Genomic DNA, 24,343 nt, shown 5'->3' with positions numbered 1-24,343 from the left:
TCCTCCTACAAAGCGTTTTCCTAGTAATAACGATTTCCTGGTATTGACGAGAGAGGTCATTGAAGTAATGTATTATAATATTTTATAAATCATTAAGGTTTAATTATTAATAATTTAAATAATAATGAACCGGAAAAACAAATCTAAAAGTTATTAAGAGAATAAATTTTTACCTATTTCTTTCTATAGCCCTAAGAAAATATTAATTAAAAAAATAATAAAATATATTTATATGAAGGAGATAGCCGGAGTGGGGTAAAATAGAACAAAAAAATAGTTCAAAATATTTATTTGCCGACGTAGTTCAGGTGGTTGAGGTCCAGGTCCTAGACTTTTTTTCATTTCGTGGCTGTCCCATGATTCAATTATTCTTACCATGACCCCCACCATGATAAAAAAAAGTTACAAATGAAAGATATCGAAACAAACAGACTGATTGTTTCGATATCTTTTAACTCCAAAAGTCCTGATAAAGCTCTATAAAATAAGGGAAAACTTTTTGAGTTTTTAGCATTTTTTTGTTCTCTTTGACCACAGCCCCGACCATTCATATTTTATATATACTTATTTTCTCATGAGCTATCTCATAAACTTAGTCCAATTTATTCTTTATCTATTAATTAAAAAAACAAAATTAAATGTTTGCCGCTACAATCCATGAAGGGTCAGGAGTGTAGTACTTTGTAAGAAAGTACTATTACTAAACCAATGGTTGTGCATGAAGGTGATTTGTTCAGAATTAGGCTCGACCCCCAGGTTTGTACCTAATTAATGGCCCCCACTCAATGAGGCTGGATGGACCCTAAGAGGGCTCCTAACCCACAGGATTGACTCAAAGCTACAGTAACAGAATAAATACGTTCCTGCTGCAGAACGTATATATAAAGAAATTTAATAAAAAAATGATTATCAATTGAGCATTAACACTTATAATAAATTAAACTTATAAATAATCTATACCTCATGTTGATATTGTATCCGTCAATAAGTTTTAATTTTCAATATAAGACAAATTTTTATTATGAAGCAATTATTCGGATAATTTACGATATCAAAGTATTCATTGATCTTAAAATGAAACGGCAGACGAAATAATACATTTGTACATCAAAAAGGGCTTTAATTCTCACTAAGAACACCTGTATTAGTTTTACAATTTCTGAAGATTTATGTTTTGAACTTAAACTGTGGAAATCATTTCCGTAATAACGATTTTTTCCCTTTAATTGAAGAATATTTTAATAAACGTTACTAAATCCATTTGTCATAAAAATATTTTTTCATAAATTAAAATCGTACATCTAATAATAAATCAGTTTATTTTAAAACTTAAATTCTTTCCTGTCAAATCGGTGTGACCACTCTACATTTTCGAAAGAAATTTATCTTACTAAGTCTTATAATATGTTTAATAATAATTTTCCTATATAGAGAGAGAGTTTTGATATGATTCTCCTCAGTTCTATAATTTTTTTATTATTTTGAAATTTCGATATCTTGTCTGTTGTACTAAATCATATTTCAGTTATAGGCTAGTCGATTGGAAAACCATTGACAACGAATAATACCGGTAAATACGCATTAAGAATTTGGGTTCTTGCCAATTTTTTATTGCTTCCACTAAACTAATAAAATAAAATGTTTTGTTTTGAATTTTTTGTTTGGTGTATATATTCTATTTTCTTTTGTCGTTTTTTTTTTTTTTTTTTTTTCTCTTGCTTTTACTTCATTACTAAGTTATATTTTTTTTTATTGCTTATTTTTGTATGTTAATTTGGTTTTTTTTGTTAGGTTTTTTTTTTTTTATAGTGAGTGTTTCTTTTTTTTGGATTTATTTTTATTTTTTTTTTTTTCTTGTTGTTGATTTGATTTCAAAATTATAATAGATCTTTATTGTTCATACTAAACATGTTTTCTGTTTGAAAATGAATTTCAGATTTTATGAGAGGAACTATAAGCCGGATAGAATTACAAGTGTAATTATTATTTAAAGTTATCTTGAGATTAGGAAATTTGTTTTTATTGTTGAATAAAAACTGTTAACTGTTCATTTCGAATGCATATTTTTTAAAGATATATAAGAAAATAACAAACAGTTATTGAACTATTTGAGTTTTGAAGAAAAGTGTTAATTTTATGTATGTTAGTAAGTAATTGTAACATAGAGCTCAGTTTGGTCTCAAATTGTAGTAAATTTTATGGAATTTAGAGAGGTATAAGAAAAGCTGTTAGTTTTTGTTTTCTTTAGTAAAAGTTGCAAAAGTGTGAAAACTTAGCTCAAAGTCAGGAATATCGTCCTAGTTTCTACAAAAGTTAGCTTTATAAGTAACTAACGGAGTTTTTAATTATTTTTTATGAATAAAAAATTAATAGTTAAAATATAAACACTAACAATTTCCTTTGCTGTTGGCCTGTGTAATAGCCATTGAGAATATTAGATAAAGAACACGCGGCTGACCCAGTGAGGCTGCATTATTTAGTGACTAATTCCCTTCTTCCTTGGGGCATTGATTAAACACTCCGGCATTGGACCAAATGTTTATCAACCAATTAGGGGTCGGATCAACAATGTACGAGTTGTTACGCTGTGCTTTTCAAGTGGGTTGTAAATAGGGAAGGAAACAAAGCTAGATAATATGCCATGCTTTATTGTGGTGTTCTGCAGCTGACCTGCTTTCTGCAAACAACTGCTAAATAACTCTCTAAATATGGTCACAGTTTGAGGACTATACGTGACCAACCCAGCGGAGAATACATTTGTAGTCATTTATGCTATAGTGTAACTAATTTAAGCTAGTTTGCCATAAACAAAAAAAAAAGAACTACGTACCACAGTGTGGCGAGCGTTCAGTAAAATCGGACATTTGGATGAATAAATGAGGTATAAATATTGCAATATTTGTTTTCAGGATACAAATAATAGACTTTTATTGACAATAGTTAACATTTTTTTTTTTTTACTAAGATAGGTCGAACAAATAAATTACACACATATAACAGACTTTGCAGGGGAAATCGCTACTTATAACCTTCTAAGCAAATTTTAAGAAAAACTTTTCTGTGCTTTAAACAATTTTGTCTGATCTATATTAGACATCGATACCTTTAAATACTTAACTCGTTGCAACTTTCCTAAAGTGTATTTCACGTTTTTTAAATTTTACTGTATGTTCAACGCTTAAGAGTACTAGGCCAAAACTAATTGAATGTTAAGTTTTTTTTTCTAATTTTTTGCATACTTTTGCTGAACTTTGTGGACTATCCCTGGTAGAATTTTATGGAAAAGAAATTCAATCTTGTCACAACTCAGAAAATTTGTTTTTTCAACGACAATTACATTATAAGCTCACAACGAACAAGATATTATGTAAGTTTAGACTGAAACTGTGAGCTAAAAAAAAAATTGTCAAACTATTTAACATTTACTTAACATTTTTAATAACTTGTTACTGGATATCATATGTTATTTTTAAAAAATAATTTTCAGTATTGCCTATAATGTCTTTCAATTAGCCAAGAAAAAAACGGTTGTTACTGCCTTGGAGCAGTAGTTTTAAGTAGCATTATTTTATGTTTAAAGGTTTTAGTAAACTATTCTTCGAAACCATAATATTTCCCTTAGGTTTAAAGAGACCGTTGACACATTCGTTAGTTATTCATAATTGGACTTCATTGGTCCTCATCATGAATGAATTTATTTTAAATTCACTTCTACTGTTTGAGTTTCCGTTTCACGGCAAGATTCATAAATATTTCTTAACTTTTTGTACGGATTTAATACAGCTTTCGTATTTAATTTGTTGTTAAAGTTATATTCATTCTTGTTTGTTGTTTAGGTTTTGGATTTTAGGGATTTTTTAAAGTTATTTTAACAGATTTGTCGTATTTTTTAAATAATTAGTTCAAGTTTTAATTGAAGTAGGCATATTTAACCAATCAATTACAAATTAACAACAGCCATAAGCCAACCTGCAGTCCGAAAGTAAAACCTTACTCTGACTTGAACTCAATTTTATCATTTTTTTTTATAACTACACCACGTTTTTTTCAAGTGCCCTAGTAACAGTAAATTTCCTAGAAAAGTAGTTATCACTATTCTTCCAAGTCACAACACGGGTTGATTTTATTTAAGAAAAACTGGAATTTTCGCTCATTTTATATCCTGTGCTCAATATCTTTTTTTTTTTTTTAATTTATTTATTGATATTTACAATTCTACATGAATTTGAGGAAAAATTACGGTAAATTTGAAACAAAAATGAAAAAAATTTGAGGAAATCATTACGGTATGTTACAAGCATGTAGAGAAACTACCCATTAGTAGCACTCTAAAAACATTTTTACAATATAAGGTCTCGAGGCCATCTTCTTTTCAAATGCCTCGGAGGATTGTCTGGAATAAAAGAGGAAGCAAGATTAGAAACTAATGGGTTTGAGTGGTTATGGAGTTTATAATGGAAGGATTGATATCTGGTTCGGGCTAGATCGGTTACAAATGGAACATTAAGGTCTTTGTGGATGATTTTATTTGAGACAAAGTAGGGAGCATTTACGATTTTACGAAGGATCTCAATATCTTTAAATATTTTTTTTAAAGTAGAGACAATTTGATACAATATTATCTTAGACATAGTATATTAAGCATAAAGGGCTATATTAGGTCTCAAATTGAAGCTCGTTAAATGCACTATTAAGTATTTTATGAAGATATTTCAGCTACTTTCAATACTTGAGGAGTAAGTGGTAATAAACATTAAAATATACGGTGGCCATGTTGAAGAATCTGCTATATCAGAAAGAAGGACCTCCATGGAGTGGTGAACTATTTATTATATATATTTTTAAAAAAAATTGTATATAGGTATCCGTTGTAAGAAATTTATTTATACTTACTTCTGAGTACACCTAAATTTTAAGCTATTTTGTGGGACTATTTACACCGCACCCCATTGTGTATGGTATATTTTAATTTAATTTCTTCGAAAACATAACATTTCCCCAAAGTTTAAAGAGACCATAGACCCATTTGTTAGTTTTCCATAGTTGTACCTTACTAGAACCCATCATGAAATGTATTTATTTATAATTCACTTCTACTATTTGCGTTTTCATCCCACATATTTTAAATATTTCTTTGTTCTTAACTTTTTGTATGGATTATATACAGCTTTCGGCTGTAGAGGTATGCAGCTGACTTGACTATCTCCAAGTTTGCACCGCAGCCCAACGCCAAGGAAGCCGCCGCAGCACATTCTCGCCCTCATAGGTCAGCGTAACAATCTCCGCAATATCTTCAATCGGACGAGGGACTCTGGTTTGAAACCTGCCATCAATGCGATGACACGGCAGATTGCCAGACTCATGCGGGATTGGAAGACAATGTTAAGGCATGACCAGTTGCGAAGGACGCATGACGATCATCGTCAGTTTTGGAAACTTGTGCGGACCTTCGTCAACAAGAGGCTGTCCATCTCACATCGGGCGACGACCTGTTGACGGCTGAGGAACAGATGGATCTTCTCGCTGCCAGTTATGCCGCTAGGGATGCTGAGAGGACGAATGGTGCTCATCGAATTCTTCTCGCAACCAATCCTCACAGTCCAAAATCCTTAATGCTCCTTACTTTGTCACAAATCAAGTCATCTTTCAGGACGTGAATATTCCATATGTTGCCGATTTGGCCAGTACCATATACCAATCCTTCCTTGATAAACTTTCCAACCACCTAAACGCACTTGTTTCCAACCTTGCTTCTCCTTCAATAGTTGATAATCCCTTTAGGCGTCTGAAAAGAAAATGGCCTCGAGATCTTCTTCCCTAGTAACGTAATTGGAGCCCTATTAAGGGTAGATTCTCCACATGTTTGTATCATGTTATTTTATATTCAATAGGAGTCTTACTCGTTGTATATAATTTTATACAGTTGTAAATAAGAATAAATAAAATATTAAAAAAAAGATTATATACATTTTTCATATAGCTTTAAAAAAGTCTAGTCAAATAATAAAATTATAGAAAACTAGAAAAATCGTTTCATTGCTAATTGTAAAGGGTAGACCCTTAATACATTAACACTATTAAGAAGTCAGCTAAACCTCGATAAGTCGATGTTATACAAAACACCTGGAGGTTCCTAGGAATTACGACAACATGCAGAGGTTGAGGGACGGCGGAGGTAGGGAAACAAGGGGGCCTATCTGGACGACACAGGCGGAGGCAACAATAGCGCACCGTTTGATAAATACGCCCGCTCTCCTGTTTGTCCAACACGGGGTAGTAATTGGCAAAACCCGATTCAATTAGAGATACCTTTCACTTGTATCTTCTCTGGGTTAATTGGTTATAACTTTTAAATAAATTTCATTTAGTTATAAGACATATATCTTAATTACATATATATTATATATAACGAAACTCAGAGATGAAAATCGAAACGAAGAAAATTAGAGACAACTGAAGGGATGGACGAATTACACTAAAATACGGACACAGAGTTCTTCAGCTCCTACTTTTAATCTATTTATTATGTAATGTACAAAAATCAATACTTGTATGTTCTGGCAATGGTCATATTCTCCACTCAAGTTAAATGCTTGCAGCTTTAGCGCACTTGCTCAGCCTCCACTGGCTCACTACCAGTGATGTGGCGAGAGTGATGTGCTGGGATCTTATGAGCTCTGCTCTACCCCTCACATGTGGGGGATAGAATGTGGTTCAGGGATCCTCAGGTCGATTGTGTAAATATTGAATATAAGAGTGTAGATGGAACTGGTGATTATTTTATTTATTTATTTTTTCATGTATATACGAGTAGTTTGATTATGTTTATTGTCTTTATCCTTTTTTTTGTATATATTTAAAGAGAGATTTTATTTATTTCTATGTAATTATTTTCCATTTATTTTTATTCTTATATTATCTTATTTTAGTATGAATGTAATCAGTTATCACTATTACCCTCATTGCCCAACAACTTTGTGGCAGATTGTAATATTTTTCAATAAATATATAAACAAAAAAAAAAGAACCCAAAAGTGTGTTGAATTGACATTGAATGATCCAACTATGTGACTAGATATTATTTTATTTTTATTACTTTCTTATTTTTTGCATGCACATAGTTTGATTATGTTCATTTTTTTATCCTTCTGTTTGTATATATTTTAATAGAGATTTTATTCATTTTCATGTGTTTTTTCAATTATTTATTTATTTTTATTTTTATTTTATTTTATTTTAGTATTAATGTGATCATTAATATTACCTATTGCCCACAACGGTGTAGCGTATTGTAATATCCACAACGGTATATTGTAATATCTATCAATAAATAAAGTTTTTGAATAATAAAAAAATATTTGTATGTTAGTACTTTATTCATTGCCAAACCGGTCACCCGATTTTGCTGGAGCGTTTTGCTAAATTTACACGATTACTAAATATGACAATCGATTTGTCTCTTTTCGAAGCATACGTAAAACAAAATTACTAATCATATTAAATGATTTTTTAGTAACTAAAAATAATGAGGATTTCAGTAAAGTAGATAAAAAAAATTTGGCCAGCATGAATGAATAAAGAATTTCTCTCTCTAGGGGAGCAGGGTAGTTAAGTGAGTAAAGCGCTATGCTAATAACCCTAAGAACTTGGGTTTTGATCTGGCTGCGGCAGGTAATTATTCATTCTGTTACTGTAGCCGTGAGTCAATCCTGTGGGGGAGTCATCCTTAGTCCACCTAGCCTCGATAAAGTGGGTTCCCTTAATAGGGGAAAATCTGACGGTTGACCGTGATTTAGAACAAATCACTTCTTTGCACAATCGTTGTTAAAGAAACAGTACTTCCTTACAAATTACTGAATCCATGATCCTTTATTGGTTTTAGTTGTAAAGATTCTAAAATCCTCTTGATAATTTTTCCAATCAAAGAAAAAAACAATTTAAATACAAAATATTATTTAATTAAATATAACAAATATTTTCTTATTTGGAATATTTTTCTTCCAAACACATAAATATAATTTGTATTTGAAATATTGTTCTTCCTTTATACTTGATAATAGTTTGTAATTTAAATAGTTTTCTTGCAGAATATCCTAAAATAGTACCTATTTAAAAAGTATTTTGAGTTTTTCCAGCTCTGAGATACAGATTTCTGATAACATTTTTTTTTGGAATGTAAAAGTTAGGTCTTAGGCAAACAGCTTTTCTACTTCAAATATTAAAAAACCTCTAAAAATGGATATTAGTCGTAGTTGATATATGACAGAATTTACAGAAATTAGAAGGAGCGCTAGATATTTTTGGTACTTAGACTTCTTTTTCTGAGATGACAAATATTAATTATGAAATTATTATAACAGATATAACTAGAAATGGATAATTGATTTTCCTTGTTGTTGGCGATTGACAGTCTCTGTTCATGTTTTACGCTGACAGTAGATCACTCAATCCCAAGATCAAAGTTAGATTGCTTTCCTGACTTGAATAGACTGCTGAGTTGAATGATAGTGACAATACAATGCTTGATAGTAAAATACAAACTATATAGATTATATTAGTTCGAAATTGGAGGAATGGGTCCGTGAGGATGTAAAACGAATAGCAGGAAAAATTGTTATTTGAAGTCTACGTTTCACGATAAGTTGCATGTATTTATCGGGACTAAAAATAGGACACAAAAAAACTAAATTTATTTTTAACAAGAGCATTTTAAGATTTTTTTTTTAAAAATCTTATAATCCGGCCCTCTAATAACAACAAAAAATTGCTAATTTTTAATCCAAATGCAGACCTGCAGAGGGTCAAAACTTATACTTGGAATGAATAATTTTATTTGCTATTTGGGTATCTTTTTTTTTATCACTTCCGCAATATCTTCTTTAAATATAAAGTTATCTTAGTACAGATATTTTATAAATTTAAATAAAGTTTTTGAAACATCTTAACATTATTTGTTCTTAATCCCAATTATTTGCTATCTACCTGAGACAAAACTAAATTTACACTTCTCTACAAAAAAAAATCTGTAATTATTAATATAATCATTTCGCAATATTGTCAATGATGAACTATAAATTTGGTTCAGACAAAAATAACAAAATTATCGCAATGCCCCTTTACTTTTAACCTCATCATTATGATTACAATTATGAATGTACAATTATTGTTAACAATTAATACGTTTTAATGTTTTATGTAACATAAAAATTAAAATCTCATTTTTGTTTAACTTATTTAACAAATATAATACTATATACATAATACAAAATACAAATATATTGGAATATTAGATCTAACAATAATTATTGCCCTTTTTACTTCAGAGTTAGTGATTTTACTGTGTTGGTTTCAAATTGTCTTTATTTATGAAAGACATAAATAATTTGTTATATTTTTAACTCCTTATATGGCTTATATTTCATCTTCGTTCCCTAATAATAAAAACAGTAAAACGTGAAGATAAAAGAAAGGTAAAAACACGGCTTCATTATACGATCCTGTCTTGTTCAGCGTTGTTCTGACTGCAGTGTTTTATTTATTATAAGTCATGAATATTATTCAGGATATTAAAAACTGATTAAAAAATCTATATAATCATTAACAAATGCTACGCGACCCGTGTATTTAGAGGTTACTCTTAGTTCAGAAAATGTGTTTGTACAAGTGAAGAATTATTTTACTAAAAATATTTTTAAAAAAAAAAATTTTGTTGAAAATCTTTTTGTTACGAATTTTTTTATTAATTTGATTTAATATTAATGTTTATAAAACATTAAAAATTAAATAATTTAAAAAGTGAGTTAAAGAAAATGACGGAGATCATTATTAGTGACCAAACATATAATTTACTTAAATAATTTGATTTGTCTAGTGTTATCTCTAAATTTGTTCACATTAAGTTGAGAAAAGTTTTGTTCTTTATTTAGTGATATTTGATTTTTATTTATGGGTCCTGATGGCAAACTTCAGAACGCCCCACACACGGCTTATCCACTTCGGATCAGGTGTAATTATTAAACAGATAAATTAAAATATATAGAACTCAATTCATTTATAGTAGTTTTTATCGAGTTTTAAGCTCAAATTTTCATATACTATTTTATGAATGATAATGGCGTCATCTAATTATCATTTTACTTTCACCAATTTATCATTCAAGTTTTCATTTTCTTAATAAAAATATTTGTTGAATATTCATTACCAATGTTTATTGTAATTACCTAAGCAATACTATCTGTCGCTCATAAATCAAACCATATATGCTTATATATACATTACGTTATTTGGATCCCTTTTCCAGCTCTCAGGTGCAATAGATGTTGACGAATGAGGTATCAAATGAAAGAGAATTTCATGAAGAACTGTCAAATCTCAATTTCGATTCTTAAATTCTAACTGAAACTAAAACAAATGCCATTAAACTATGTGACAGGTATCAGAACTCTGATAGATGTAAGTCAGTGGATCTAGAAGGTTCATATTGGATTTTATATATTTCGATACATACATAAATACCCAAGTACATTACTGAGAAACGCAAATTGGGCTCTTTGTTTCAAAGCTCAAAAATAAACCATTTTTGAGATAGCTCAAGAATCATCTTAGTCAATTTTAATTTTTGATGTCTTAATTTGTTCAACAAGCGTGAATGTTTTTAATCATTTCGAGCTCAAGATACTAAAAATCATTTTAACAAATATCTGTCTATGCTTAAATAAAAATATTTCATGCTAAAAACTTGACCAATTCTTAAGTGTTATTGTTTAAATTACAAAATTATATTCCAAGAACTTTCAGTGTAATTTGAGCTCAATTATTTTTTTAAAAATATTTAGTCTGTTTATTTCTTGATATATAACTTTTTTTTGGTGGGGGGGGTGGAGGGCAGATTTTCAATTAAATTAAAGCCTAAAATTAAATCCAAAGGCTACCACTGAAAATTTGTAACCGACCTAAAACGTTCGTCTTACGGGATAGGTGAATCTTAACTGTAAAGTGATATCTTCCAGTGGGCGGACGTAATTATTTACTACATAAGCTGTTACTTAAAGATAGTCATTATAAAGTATGCTAATTTCCAAATTGTGTTTTAATGTTGATTAAAAATTCTTTATAATATTGTATTATTTATATGAGTAAGCGCGACATCGCTTACATTTTATATGAACCAAAGTAAAAAAAAAAATAGTTTTCGCAGAGATAAACTAATTCCTATTTAATTCTATCTCATGCCATCGATCATCGAATTAAATACGAACTTTTGTTTAACCTTGTACAATTTAATTTAGCTCTATTTATATCAATTTTTTGTTAAATGTTTATTAATTTAGGTTTTTACTTAATTATGATGTTGAAACAAATAAAATTAAGTAATTGGTAGATCGATGATTGACGGTGTGTAATAATAAAAAGAAAGATAGTCCGGGTGGCGGCCAATAAGGTATAAGAATAGTGTAAGAAAACTATTGTTAACCAACTTTTCGCCCCACGTTATAGGGCTTCGTCAGAGCTGTCAGATTGCAACAAAGATGACGACTGAACAGCCCTTATGAAGCCCTATAAAGTGGGGCGAAACGTTGGTTAACAATAAATAGTTTTCTACTACTATGCTAATAGGGTATCAACCTTTATTGACACCTGCACGTCCTACAATCTACCTCATACGGTTAACTATCTTCTTCCATGTAAAGCAAAAACTCAAATAAGTGTAAAACTATTTATTTTGAGCCAACGCACGGCTTATTTAAATTATTATTTATTTCCATGAAATAAATAAATGTTTTTATTCCCAGATATTTCAACGTTTGATAATTCATACATTCATCAATTCAATAACCGTTGAGTTTTTCTTTTTATTATATCTAAAACTTGAGATTATTTCGTTAAAATAATTATAATAATGTGGTGATTTATATCTATGTATTTAATTTCAATTTATCATTAAAAAAGTAATTACTTAATTTTAAAAAGGAAGATGCAATCAAAGAAAAAATCATGTAATTGTAATTTTAATTATTATGAGCCAACGTTTCGGCCCACGTTGCAGGGCTTCACCAGGGCTAAAAATAGATACAAACACTTAAATAATGTTTAAATAAATGCACAAATAAATGAAAAATTAAAAAGATTATTACAGTGAAACATAGAATTAAATAAGAATAATAAAAGATAATAAACAATCAATGAAAACGGAAATAAAAATAGATTAAAAAAATATATAAAATACAGTACCTTTTTCCATCTTTAATTGTGTACTGTATTTTATGCTTTTTTTTATCTGTTGTTATTTTCGTTTTCATTGGCTGTTTATAACCTTTTATTACTTTTATTTATTTTTACGTTCCACTGTATATCTTTTTAATTTTTCATTTACTTTGTGTATTTATGTTTCCATTATTTAAATGTATCTTATTTATTCCTGATGAAGCCCTGCGACGTGGGGCGAAACGCTGGCTCATAATAATTAATTTTACAATTACATGATTTTTTCTTTGATCGCATCTTCCTTTTTAAAATTAAGTAATTACTTTGTTAATAATAAATTGAAATTAAATACATAGATATAAATCACCATATTATTATAATTATTTGAACGAAAAAATCTCAAGTTTTAGATATAATAAAAAGAAAAACTCAACGGTTATTGAATTGATGAATGTATGAATTATCAAACGTTGAAATATCTGGGAATAAAAACATTTATTTATTTCATGGAAATAAATAATAATTTGAATAAGCCGTGTGTGAGCATAAATAATTTTCATTAGCTGTTGAATGATATCTGTAACGAAACTAAAAACACCGATGTAACAAATAACACAGAAATATTATATTTAATTAAGGCGAGAATATTTTAAGAGACACGTGAATATAGCAGATGTTCCGAGTTGAGTGAATTATGAGATGCTATATCTACCACGGACTAACCTTAAAATTTGCTAGGAAACTCAGCAATATAGTTGCTCAAACTATATTTTAGCAGTAATCATCTAAGAAATTATAGTGTAACATAACTATTTCAGAAGACTATAATGCATTAAGAGCTATCAGAAGTTTTAATTAATTTTCCTGTTCTTATTTTTTTTCTTTTTTTTTTTTTAGCAGTTGAGAAAATCGAATCAATTTAATTTTTTTATATTCTTGGTTATGTTACTGTATGAAAGGCATTCTTGGAATTAAAAGCCAATTTAATTAATTATTTCTTTGTCTTGTGGGTAGCAAGATAGAGTGTACTTAATTTCTTTTCATTTATTTAATGTTTTGTTTTAGTTATATTCACAGATTAATGTCGCCGATTACTTTATTTAATTTTACCCATTTCATTTTGTCACTTATCTTTTTCATATAATGACAATAGAATAATTTAATTATTGTAATAATAATATGTGCTTAGTGACCCGAAGGTTCAATGCAGATACCGCTCTCCAAACCCAAATAAACTAAAGCAGTCTTAATGCAATCCTCCCATCTACGTGTTGGTCTACCCATCAGACGTTTAACCGTCATTTCAGTGTTTGTATAGTAAATTATAGTGTTTACTATAATAAAATATAAAAAAAAATTACACATTATTTAAATGAATAGCAAAAACGAGTGTGTATATAACTTTAACAATTTATTTGTTACTTGATATATTTATTTGTTTTTTAATTAAATATAGAACAGATTCAATCAAAAAACCTAAATCTCAGGAAACGCTTTTAAATGACTAAAAGGCCACTGTTTTCTATTAAGTTTTTAATGCCTTCATTTTATTTTATTTTATTCTTTTTTATTTCACTTCTTCCAAATCAATAATTGCTACTATTATGAGTACTGTAGTAGTTTTAGTTGGTAGGTACGATTGTTGAACATGAAATATCCTTAATAATAAGTAAGGAGCCAATTTAATCGGGAATTACAAATAGAGACAATATAGGATTACATAAAAAAAAAGATTCTTATGAAGTTACATTCCGTTACCAACAGTTAAAGGAACAGTGACAAATTCCAAGGATCCGGGTTCGAATCCGGCGGGGCAGAAAATTGTTATATGTTACACTGTAGCCGTGAGTCAACCCTGTAGGTTCTGGAGCCCTCCTAGGGTCTTCCCGGCCACATGAATTGGGTACAACTGCTTTGCACAACTGTTGGTCTAGTAAAAGCACTTCCTTACAAAGTACTGAGCCCCTGACCCTTCATGGGTTGTATTGGTACAGATTATAATTTTTTTAAAATGTTATTCTGATTTGTATTATTTAATTTGATTAATTGTGTCACCTTATATTGATTATACAAGAAGAAACTTAAATAAAAGTTGCCCAAATATGTACAATTTTATGGGGACATAGTTTCATCACAAATGCTCAGTTTTTCTGATTTATTAAAAATTATTATTTATAATTAAATTGAAAATGGCCCAAAAAAATAGAAAAAATACTTAAGAATCAAACCTACTTTTGAAAAACTACAATTTCTACACAAATTTTCGTTGATATTGGCTTGGCCATGATATTTTTTGTTGGATAGTTTAGTACAAAATAACAACAACCAGTAAAAACTCTTATTTCACAATGCCGAAATAGCGTTTGTAAGATTAATTCAACGGCTCACAAATATTGTTTGATGTGAGAACCAATCACGGTGAATTCGTTTATAGGTATTTGAGTCTTAGAAACAACGCTCATCAACATGATTAGACACGTTTCATTTTGCAGGTCTTTTTCACACCTAACACAAACATAAATGTGCTAAACCTGAAATCATATCTAAATGAGACATATTTGTTATTTGCTTCTTTGCTAGCGAAGGTAGGGCAGCTTTGGATTAATGCAGGAATTGACAAAAAAATCCAAATAATCAAAAAAATAAATTTGGTTCCATTCTGCCAGTAGTCGAATTTGTGTTTGGGCTAATCGAATTAAACGTAAATCCTATTTTGATTAAATTCTCAGAGACCAGTTGATACTTAGTTTGTCCTAAATTAATTTCGTCTAATCCATATAATACTTTCGATTTCGCACGCGTAGACGTATTTTCATCGGGAGATTTATATTTCGAAAACGGTTTTATGGCGTATATTTGGAGGAAGTTGGAGATTAGTGTACACAGAGTATAGTATAAATTTAGCAAATTGTGTTGAACAGCGTGTCCTTCAGTAGGTTTTATTCTTGAATGAAAATCATTTACCTTGAAATAAATAGAAAAAGTATGATTGCCAGAAAAAGATACTAAGAGAATAAAAAAAAAAATATGCTATACTGTCTTTTGTTTTTTAGAATTTAGATTATTTCAATTTAAAATCAGACAAAATTTGTAAAATCCACTTTTATAAATTGATTTCTTGTTATTTATGATGAAATCCTAAGTAACAGCAACATACATAGACGAGAATTTTGGCGTCATCACATTATTGGTTTTATCATTGTGAGTCATTAAGTTACTTGCTCTAATTATTGGCCTACATCTGAATACTAAATGCTGAGCCGGTTCTACGCCCAGTGAAGCTCTGCAGTGGTCAACCGCGGGTCATCACAGCCGCTTCGTTAGTGGCCTTTGTCGGCCGTTCGCTAACGAGCATCGGCCTACAAACAAAAGAAACCTCTCGACAATCTCCACTCATCTCGTAGGCATAAAAAAAACGGTTAAGTTGAAATGCTACAACCCCCTTGTTGACTGAGATGAAAAAAAGCCAATCCTTGCAAGAAATTAAATCGATTTCGGTCACTAATATCTGAACTATTACAGTAGCGAACACAGTATAGTACAACCATGCTCAGTAAAGAAGCTTCGTTGCCGCATGTCGCATCTTTGCATGAATAGTCGTACATTTAACACATAAATAAATAAAATAGTTTTGCTGCCAACTTTAGGATTTTGGTTATTTAGGATAATTGTTAGAACTCTTTAAAGGTTTTTTTTCATTTTAATGGCATTGGAATTTTCCATACAGCCAGGTATAAATTTTTTATTTGTATACCGATTATTTTCACCATGTTTGGGGTTCGAAGTTTTTCATTTTGTGAGACCGCCACTCAATGACAAAATACAACGCCATAAGCCGGATTCAAACCGGCACCGCCAATAGACATCGGAATGGTAAGATTGTGCCCAACCATTGAGGAATTTTTAATTAATACGAATATTCATTGAAACATTTCTGGAAAAATCTTTATCGTTTGTTTATAGCTACATAAGCCCTATAAAGAGTTCAAAAATGACCCTTAATAACCGAAGTGCTAAAGTTGATAGTAAAAAGTTATACAGTGTCAAAGTTGAACAAAAATTTTTATTCATTTAAAAAAAAAGTCTCAATGAACAGACCTACAAATATACTTAAAATAATTGAGAACTTTAAGAATCTTAGAGGTTCTGGCAGAGTTCTAGTAAATTTTAAAAAAAAATAGAGGATGTTGCTAACTTCACAAAGGTATCATTTAAAAGGTTTTTGATTAAGTTGAGTTAGAAAAAATGTATTATAGTTGTGTGTATTTGAATTATTGTCTTATTTCTAATTCATTTTAAGGTTAGCATTACTTTGTACTTACAAAAATATGGACAAGAATAAAATGGACTTAAATTCACTGAAAAATAGCCAACTTTTTATTTATTTTTGTCTTGTATTTTATCAATTTGTTTTTTATTTTTATCGAAAATTCCATGTTTTAACTTTTATTTCATATAAACGGAAGGTTATTAATATATAAATATATTAAATTCTTAAAACCATTAGTGCAGTATGGCTACAAGACTTGAGTGAGAAATAAATAAGACATATTAATATCTCCCCTATTTTCCTTCGATTATTTACATAAGATACTTATTCTTATCTTGGTTCTTAAAATCTTTATTATGAACGGAAAAAAACATCATATGATGGCTGGTAGAGCGTAATTTAAAATAAACGCTGTTATTAGGACCCATTTGGTCTCTGCAATGAAACACTTAATGACACTATTTACCGGCGAAGGCTGGCGGCTGATGGCTTTCGATGATACAAACAGCTTCAAATCCCTATTAAAGCTATTTAAAACCTTATCTTTGCTGTCGATTTATATTTTATTTGATTGATAGATAAATGAAATTCAACTCTTTTTATGAATAGTAATAATGTTTGGGATTAGGATAGATATTTATCTGATAATTAATAACATTGTCAACACGTCCTTCTTGATTAAATTATAACTGCTCATAACAATTTCTTATCTGATCAAACTAATTTATTATTTTATATAATATAATAAAATCAATATAGTTATAAATATAACATGGTAAACAAGCCCAAATAATCTTACTAAAAGAGGCAAACTTGCAGAAAGTTCAACTACAATCCAGAAGAAAGTCCTCTTTGCCAGAAGCGGAGTACGGTAAGCCCGGAGAGCTGTGTGTATCTGACAAAGGAGGGTATGCCTGGATGGCGGCCCGTTGAAGCAGTAAGTCTTTTGATGTCGCTTCTACACAAGCTACTCCCTGAATTTATTCAAATCCATCTTCTTAGAGGAACTTTAGACTTTGTCCAGTGATCTTAGCTATTAAGCGATAGTTAGCTACAACAATTTTAGTCGATAGTCTGTCAAGAATATTATTAGAATATTCTAAAATAAAGTCTGGAGTATCTCTAGTAGCAGTGAATAACAAACCAGTCATCATCAGGACATACAAGAGCTAACATCACATCTCAAATCAACAGAGTAAATAAGAATAACGAAATAAATAGTACATCTCACCAAGACTGCCTATAATGGAACATTATTGTTCATTATCTCAGAACACTGTCATGAAATAACGAAGTTATCTATTTTTCATTTATATTTTTATCTTTCTCATTATCCAAAATATGGAATATAAAATATCATCTCGTTGGTTAACAAGTGAAATACACAAAGTCGAAAATTTATTTTTTAAGATATTTGATGTTTTTTTTAAAATCTTGCGTAAATAGTAATGTTACTTTTTATAAGCAGATCATTATAATATTAAATTCTTTGGAGTTTAATATTTTTAACATTTTCGACTGAAAAAACCAAATAACTCCAAACTACAAAAATTTTGAATTAATGTGTTGTACTTGATAGATGACAATCTCTAACCTCAAATATGTGAATTTTTGCAGTTTCTATTTGTAATCATGCATCGAAATCTTAATTTCAAGTTTCCTTTGGGTTTGTTACCAATGTTGTACGAAGTGACAAAACATTTTCACATAGTTTATTGTTTCTTATACGTCAGCCTCTCCTCAGTTTGTTTTCCCTTTGCAGTAAACAAAATCTTCTAGCTTTTGTGTTTTCTGATTTGTCAAACCCTTAAATTGTCCAATTTGTACGATGTTTGCTTTGATAGGAGAATGAATGCACTGCAGTTCATAATTATATTTATTAAAAAAACACTGTTTTCCTAAAGCTTGTTACAATGATTTAATTTTATTAATTTCCATTTTTAATGTATTATTCATTTTTACACTTAAGAAATAGTAACGTAATTAAAATCATCACATTTAGTGAAATTGTTGTGTAAAGTATGAAGTAGAATTAGATATGTATTCAGATATATTGAGAATTAGTAAACTGATTAATGTAAAAACATTTAGTTAACAACACACAAATATTAATTACCTCCATGTAAGTTGAGTTAAACGATTTGTCGCCACATGTTTGCCATTCGCCACCAATCAAAAACAAACTACAAACACTTGTTAAACAAACAAAGTAACAAACTTCGGTCCCGCACGCTTTTGAGTTTCAGAGAGGTAAACGTGGCGGTCAAACTTGCGTCGACTATTGCCTTCGATTTAAACTATTTTAACTGTAAAAAAAAAAAAATAACCATATAAGCAGATGATAAATTATAAAAATTCGTAATGATGGTTTTGTTTTGTTTATTAGATACTTCTTAATAAAAAACATAATATGCCTGAGTAGGCATATTATGTTTTTTTTTTTTTTTTTTATAAATTTACATTTGTCCTATTTTTAATAAAACATATGCCGAGAAAGTTAATTGAACAGATTTTATAGAAATCGTTCGCACCTGACTGTAATTTTCATCGTTGATTTGGAAGGTTGAAAACTTTTTTTAATTAATTAAACCACGGAAAACAAGGATCTATCTGCCAACACTTCTCAAATAATTATAGTTTAACACAAACGTGTGAATGCATGACTAGCGTTTGCCTTAAGCTTCCTTTGATTCGTGCCCAGAATCCGACATTAGAGCAGATTGGCCACGAAGTTAGACAAACCTGAATAGCACAAGAGCCCGACCCATAAAATCCAATCTAGAAGTGTTGAATGCATACAATCGGAACATGTGGCTTAAGACCTTATATATTTAGGAACTTGCCATTGTTTGGCAAATGAGTTGACATACCTTTGAGTTTTATTTTAGAATAATTAAATAAACCTACAACAACGGTTCTGTTATCGGTGATATTTTTTTTTAATTTATTCCTTTTAATGATTTTAATAATTACATAAATAAACTATATTAAATACATACTTAAAATGGTCCAATTCAGCAAATGGATTATTTTTGCCTTTTTAGTGAAACAGTCATAATAATATTTGACTTATTATCAGAGTAAACATGTTATAGTTTTTTTTCCATGATATATTGTGGTATGTTTTAACGAATAAGTGAGTAGGGTTCAGTCTTACGTCACAAAACGTTAAAAACTAGAAAAACGAAGCTGATGAGGAAATATGAACGAGGTTGAATGTGAATTATTTTTTATTTCCTAATTTCGAAATTGCTTAGCTTCTGTTCTGAGATTTAAATGTTTGAATTTATAAAACTATTATCTTTCCTATTCTTCTTTATGGTTGTGAAACATGGTCTTTTACACTACGATTAGAACAGCGCGTTAAAGGTTTTGAAAATAAAGTATATTTGTCATTTTTTCAATTTCCATTTTGAAATCATGTCATCTATACACTTATAGTTGAAAATTGTTTTATAACTACATTATTTAAATTAGTATCTTTCAGATATTTACTTTAGTGAAAGACTATAATTTAAATAATATAGTTATAAAACAATAAGTGTATAGATGACATGATTTCAAAATGGAAATTGAAAAAAATGACAAATATGTGGATGCAAAGGTGCATGATCATGGGATAATTGTCCCGAAACGCTGCACAAGCAAAATATAGAATAATTTATATTTTATTTGAATTTTTTTTTACACCTCAAGAATTTAAAAAATTAATATAATCAACTTCCTAAAAAGAAAATCCAGAATAGTTAATTAACATTGAACCCATAGGTAAACCGAACAGCCCTATGAAGACAGCGTTTAGCACTGAACCTTCGAGTTATTGTTATCATAGTTTTTTTTTTCACTAAAAAAGCAGATAAATTACCAGATATCCTTTTTTTTGAAAATTGTCGAATTCGCCATTTCTGCAGAACACATTTTATTTTAAGCAGCAAAAAAGATCGAGATCTAGGGCATTTTTTGTATTTTAAGGATAAATTTCTATTTTATAGTAGCCGTGAAATATGATTGTATATCATACGACTCTGACTTGGCTAATCAATATACACCAAGGAAGACATTTCGAAAATGAATTCCTTCAAAGAGAGCTCTCAGAATCGCTTCCACACTTCTTTGATAACAAGAAAAGATTACTAGCGCTGACAGCTCGTTAGAACTTTTGCCCGGATGGAAGTTGTTAATGCCGGTTTAAACTGGCCAGAAATGCCGAATCGTGTCAACAGCAGCTTGAGAAGTTTCAAGTTACAGAAAAACAAGAATTAACGGACGATAATCAGCTCGCTTCAAAACTCCTTGTCGACAACAGTAAAAGTTAAAATGTTCAGCGCGAGTCGAGAATTCCTCCATGAAAATAAAATATAAAAGTTTTTCACTTTCAAGGAAATAAAAAACGCCCATTTGAAGAAGTTTTATAAAATAGATCCCTGTAAAAGTAATAACAAGGGACACAGTTGATATAATAACACAATTTGATTCATTATTTTTTATATATGATTGTTTGAGAGTGGTTTAGTTTATTATCAAATTAATACAATTTCAATCCTTTTTTTCCTCTCAACTTTTATTCTTTAAAATTCTCCAACGTTTCGGCCCTTAGGCCATTCTCAAGGAATGTTAAATATACACTAATAAAAGTGTGCGTAGGTGAATAAATATGTGAAAAAATAAAATAGAGAGAGGGGTAAATGCATGGTAAAAAAATACACAAACAATAGGAATATATTAATTATGAATTTTAAATAGAAACAAAATAATTAAAAATGAATGTTAATTAAATTATATTAAAAATGTAAATTAATGATAAAAAGTTATTGTTATATGATAAGGTGATAACATAGTCCTAACCTGTTGAAGGTAGGTTCTGTTTTTAAGTTGTAAATATAAATGAAAGAAGGGAAAGTGGTTTGTAAAAAAGTTTTAAATTTAGGATATCAATTTATTAAAAAAAAAAGCCATGTAAGTAAGAAATCTATTTAAAAACAAAATTTTATGAAGTGATTATGATATTATTTTAAAGATGTGACAAGGGCAATTAGCCAGTAATTTTTTGGATTTTTAAAAAAACAAAAAAACAATGACATCATTATTGATCGTATGACCTAAGAAATCAGTGTGTAGTTGAAGGAAATAATGTAATTATTATGTAATATTGTTATATAAAAACAAAAATTGTAGGTTGTATCCTTGAGAATGGGCTGAGGGCCGAAACGTTGGAGAATTTTAAAGAATTCAAAAAAATTAAAGAAAAGAAAAAAAATTGTGTTAATTACAAATACAATTTGATTCTTTTCACATATTTATGAGGAGATAATCTCCAGATATTTCATCTTAAAAAATTCATACTCTATGAATTACGTCGAATGTTCTAAAAAGATGTTCGATTCCATTTATTATTTTCTACACCTCTTTTATTTTCTAACCTTAAAACCATCAAATTTTAAAGCAAGCATTAATAAAGCTAAATATTTAAATTATTTTTAGGTAAATATAATGAAAGAAATATCAGATTCAATGATTTGTAAACACAATTCTACATATATGCAATATTCCCGTATGACCCCTAAAAACAAGCCGATGATCCCACGTATGGGAGAAGCAGAACTTTTATACTTAAAGAGGTCATATGAAAAACTACTAGGAAACGAGTGAGGGCACTAACCGGAATGATGAAGTTTTTATGACACCAATAGTCATAATTTATTTTATTGCGTTTAACACCTACTTCAACTAGTACATGCTGGAAACTAACCGATATGGTTCCTTAGTGGGAAGGTCGAGAATTAATTATTACGTAGTACTGTTAAGTTTTATGTCTCATGGATATGGTTTATGTTCTGTAGAGTCAGCCAAAAACAACCCATGATGTTTATTTTTAACAGAATTATATTTCAATCATTTTTTAAGTCTTAAATTTCTAATCAAAATGTTTCTTATTTCATGCCGGGACCTTTCGAGGAGTTTTACCAGTTTGAGATCTATTGGCGGGGCCGGTTTGAATCCGGCCTGAGACGTTTACTTTTTTGTTGATTGGCGGTCCCACAAAATGAAAAACTCTGACCCCAAACCATGGCAATATAGGACTCCATTGGGAGTCTGTAGAAAAAAAAGAAAGTATTTTAATGTAAAAAAGTTAAGAGTTGAAATAATAAATAAAAATTTTATCTCCCAGAAAACCTGAAAAATTATGGTTTCTGATTCTGTTAATCGATTGCAAATTTCTCACATCTCCCTATAGCATGATCGGATTTCCCATCAAATCATATTTTCCAAAAGTAGTAGGATATTAAAGTAAAAAATTCGTGAATTAAAAAAGAAATTTCCCAGGAAATTAATTACTTCGGATGATGGTTGATAGGGATGTTTTTTGTAACAACTGATTCGAAGAATGGCCTTCTGAAATTGTCCGTTTTTTATCTACTACAGTGATGTACAATAAAATTTAAAATCGTTTATTCTCTGGCCTAACGAATTAGATGACCTGTTATAGAATCAGAATGATCATGACCCTAATACTTGAAAAGTAAATGTATTCATTATAAATAATCGGAAAATTGCTATTTATATCCATTTAGCGTATGTAAAAAATATATGTTTATACTGGGTATACATAATGCGTATGCATGATTTAAACCTTAAGTATATTAAGAACCAAATGTCTTTCAGGAAAATAATTTATTAATTAACAACATAGGCATTATGGAAAATCATTCACCAAATATCTTAATAGTGTACAAAATGCAGTGATTATTGTTTTGTTCGAATTTTATTCAAATAATGGAACCCCCTCTTCCCGTTAATAAAACTACACGAACCGAGCTAGTGCACTTCTCACCCCTTTCTTTCGAGTCCTAACGCATCACTTCGCTAATGAAAGAAAACATAATTCTCTCTCTTTTTTTCGCATTTTATAAAATATTTTTCTATGATGATTTACCCTAATGAGAATGTTCTCAATAAATATATTAATTTCCTAGGAGATCTTTGGTTTTTAATATATTCGACCTTTAAATAGCACATATCTTTTCTAGGCATACTACTTATACCAACACTTTGTCACTATAACTCAAAAAGGACTTAGTACTTGGGGGAGAAAGTACTATATACTGAATCACAGTTGTGCAATGAGCTGCCATGTCAGGACCACAACCAATTGAAGGATCAGATATTCACTTTAGTGCGGCTGGATTGGTCCCAGAAGGGAAAGTCAACTTTAGAGCTGATCCACGAATGATGCAACAGAGTAAATAATTCATCCGGTAGTTCGCAGTTAAGTGCCTGTCCCTTAAGACTACCCTACTCATATACATAAATGTTCATATATTTATGTATTACCTTTATTTCTTTGCGAATTTAAACGCAATTAATATTCTTAACATCTTTTATTTAAAGAGCAAGAGAATCTTTTGCGCTTCAATCCAAACTCCTAGTTTTATATCTTAGTGGGGATAAATTATTGAATTAAACTGTTCTATTCAAATTCAATACAATTATTTTTGATACCAAATGGATTTATTTCATGAAACAAATAATTCCTTTATGAAAATTAAATATTTTTCCATGAGTGACAGTATTTTGTAAAGGATATTAATATATAAACAAAATAACAGACCGACTTGGCTACCTGTCTCAAACTAAAGCGGCTTGTGTTTGAATTCTTGCCAATAAATATTTATGTCTAGCGGAAGCAATCTTTTCTGTCTCTAACAGGGCTTTAAGATTGTCTGGTTGGGATGATCAGGTAAGAATAATCCGCCAAGTCCTTCAGCTGACAGATTTTGTGTATATATAAAAATCATTTAACTGAAAATAGCAGGTTTCGCTTTTCAAATCTAATGTGAAATAAATTGAATAAGTATATCATATCTATAT

General features: G+C 29.7%; 1 protein-coding gene across 3 annotated transcripts in view; it reads right to left on the bottom strand.

The window, feature by feature from the left end:
* The window catches only part of LOC106678391 (uncharacterized), a 240,298-nt gene that overhangs the window by 68,806 nt on the left and 147,149 nt on the right, over positions 1-24,343 (bottom strand). Inside the window, exon 3 of one of the 3 annotated variants that reach the window (XM_024362318.2) lies at positions 18,584-18,780. The exons of the other annotated variants lie outside the window; for them this stretch is intronic. Coding sequence (XP_024218086.1) covers positions 18,777-18,780 — 4 coding nt within the window. The 3' untranslated portion in view covers positions 18,584-18,776. Of the gene's footprint in view, positions 1-18,583; positions 18,781-24,343 lie in introns of those variants that run through there. 3 annotated transcript variants of the gene reach the window in all.

Source organism: Halyomorpha halys, unplaced genomic scaffold, assembly GCF_000696795.3.
Source record: "Halyomorpha halys isolate HHAL.00 unplaced genomic scaffold, Hhal_1.1 Scaffold138.1, whole genome shotgun sequence".
Lineage (NCBI taxonomy): Eukaryota > Metazoa > Arthropoda > Insecta > Hemiptera > Pentatomidae > Halyomorpha > Halyomorpha halys.
The sequence above is the reverse complement of the archived record's forward strand: the minus strand, read 5'-3'. Positions and strand labels throughout refer to the sequence as shown.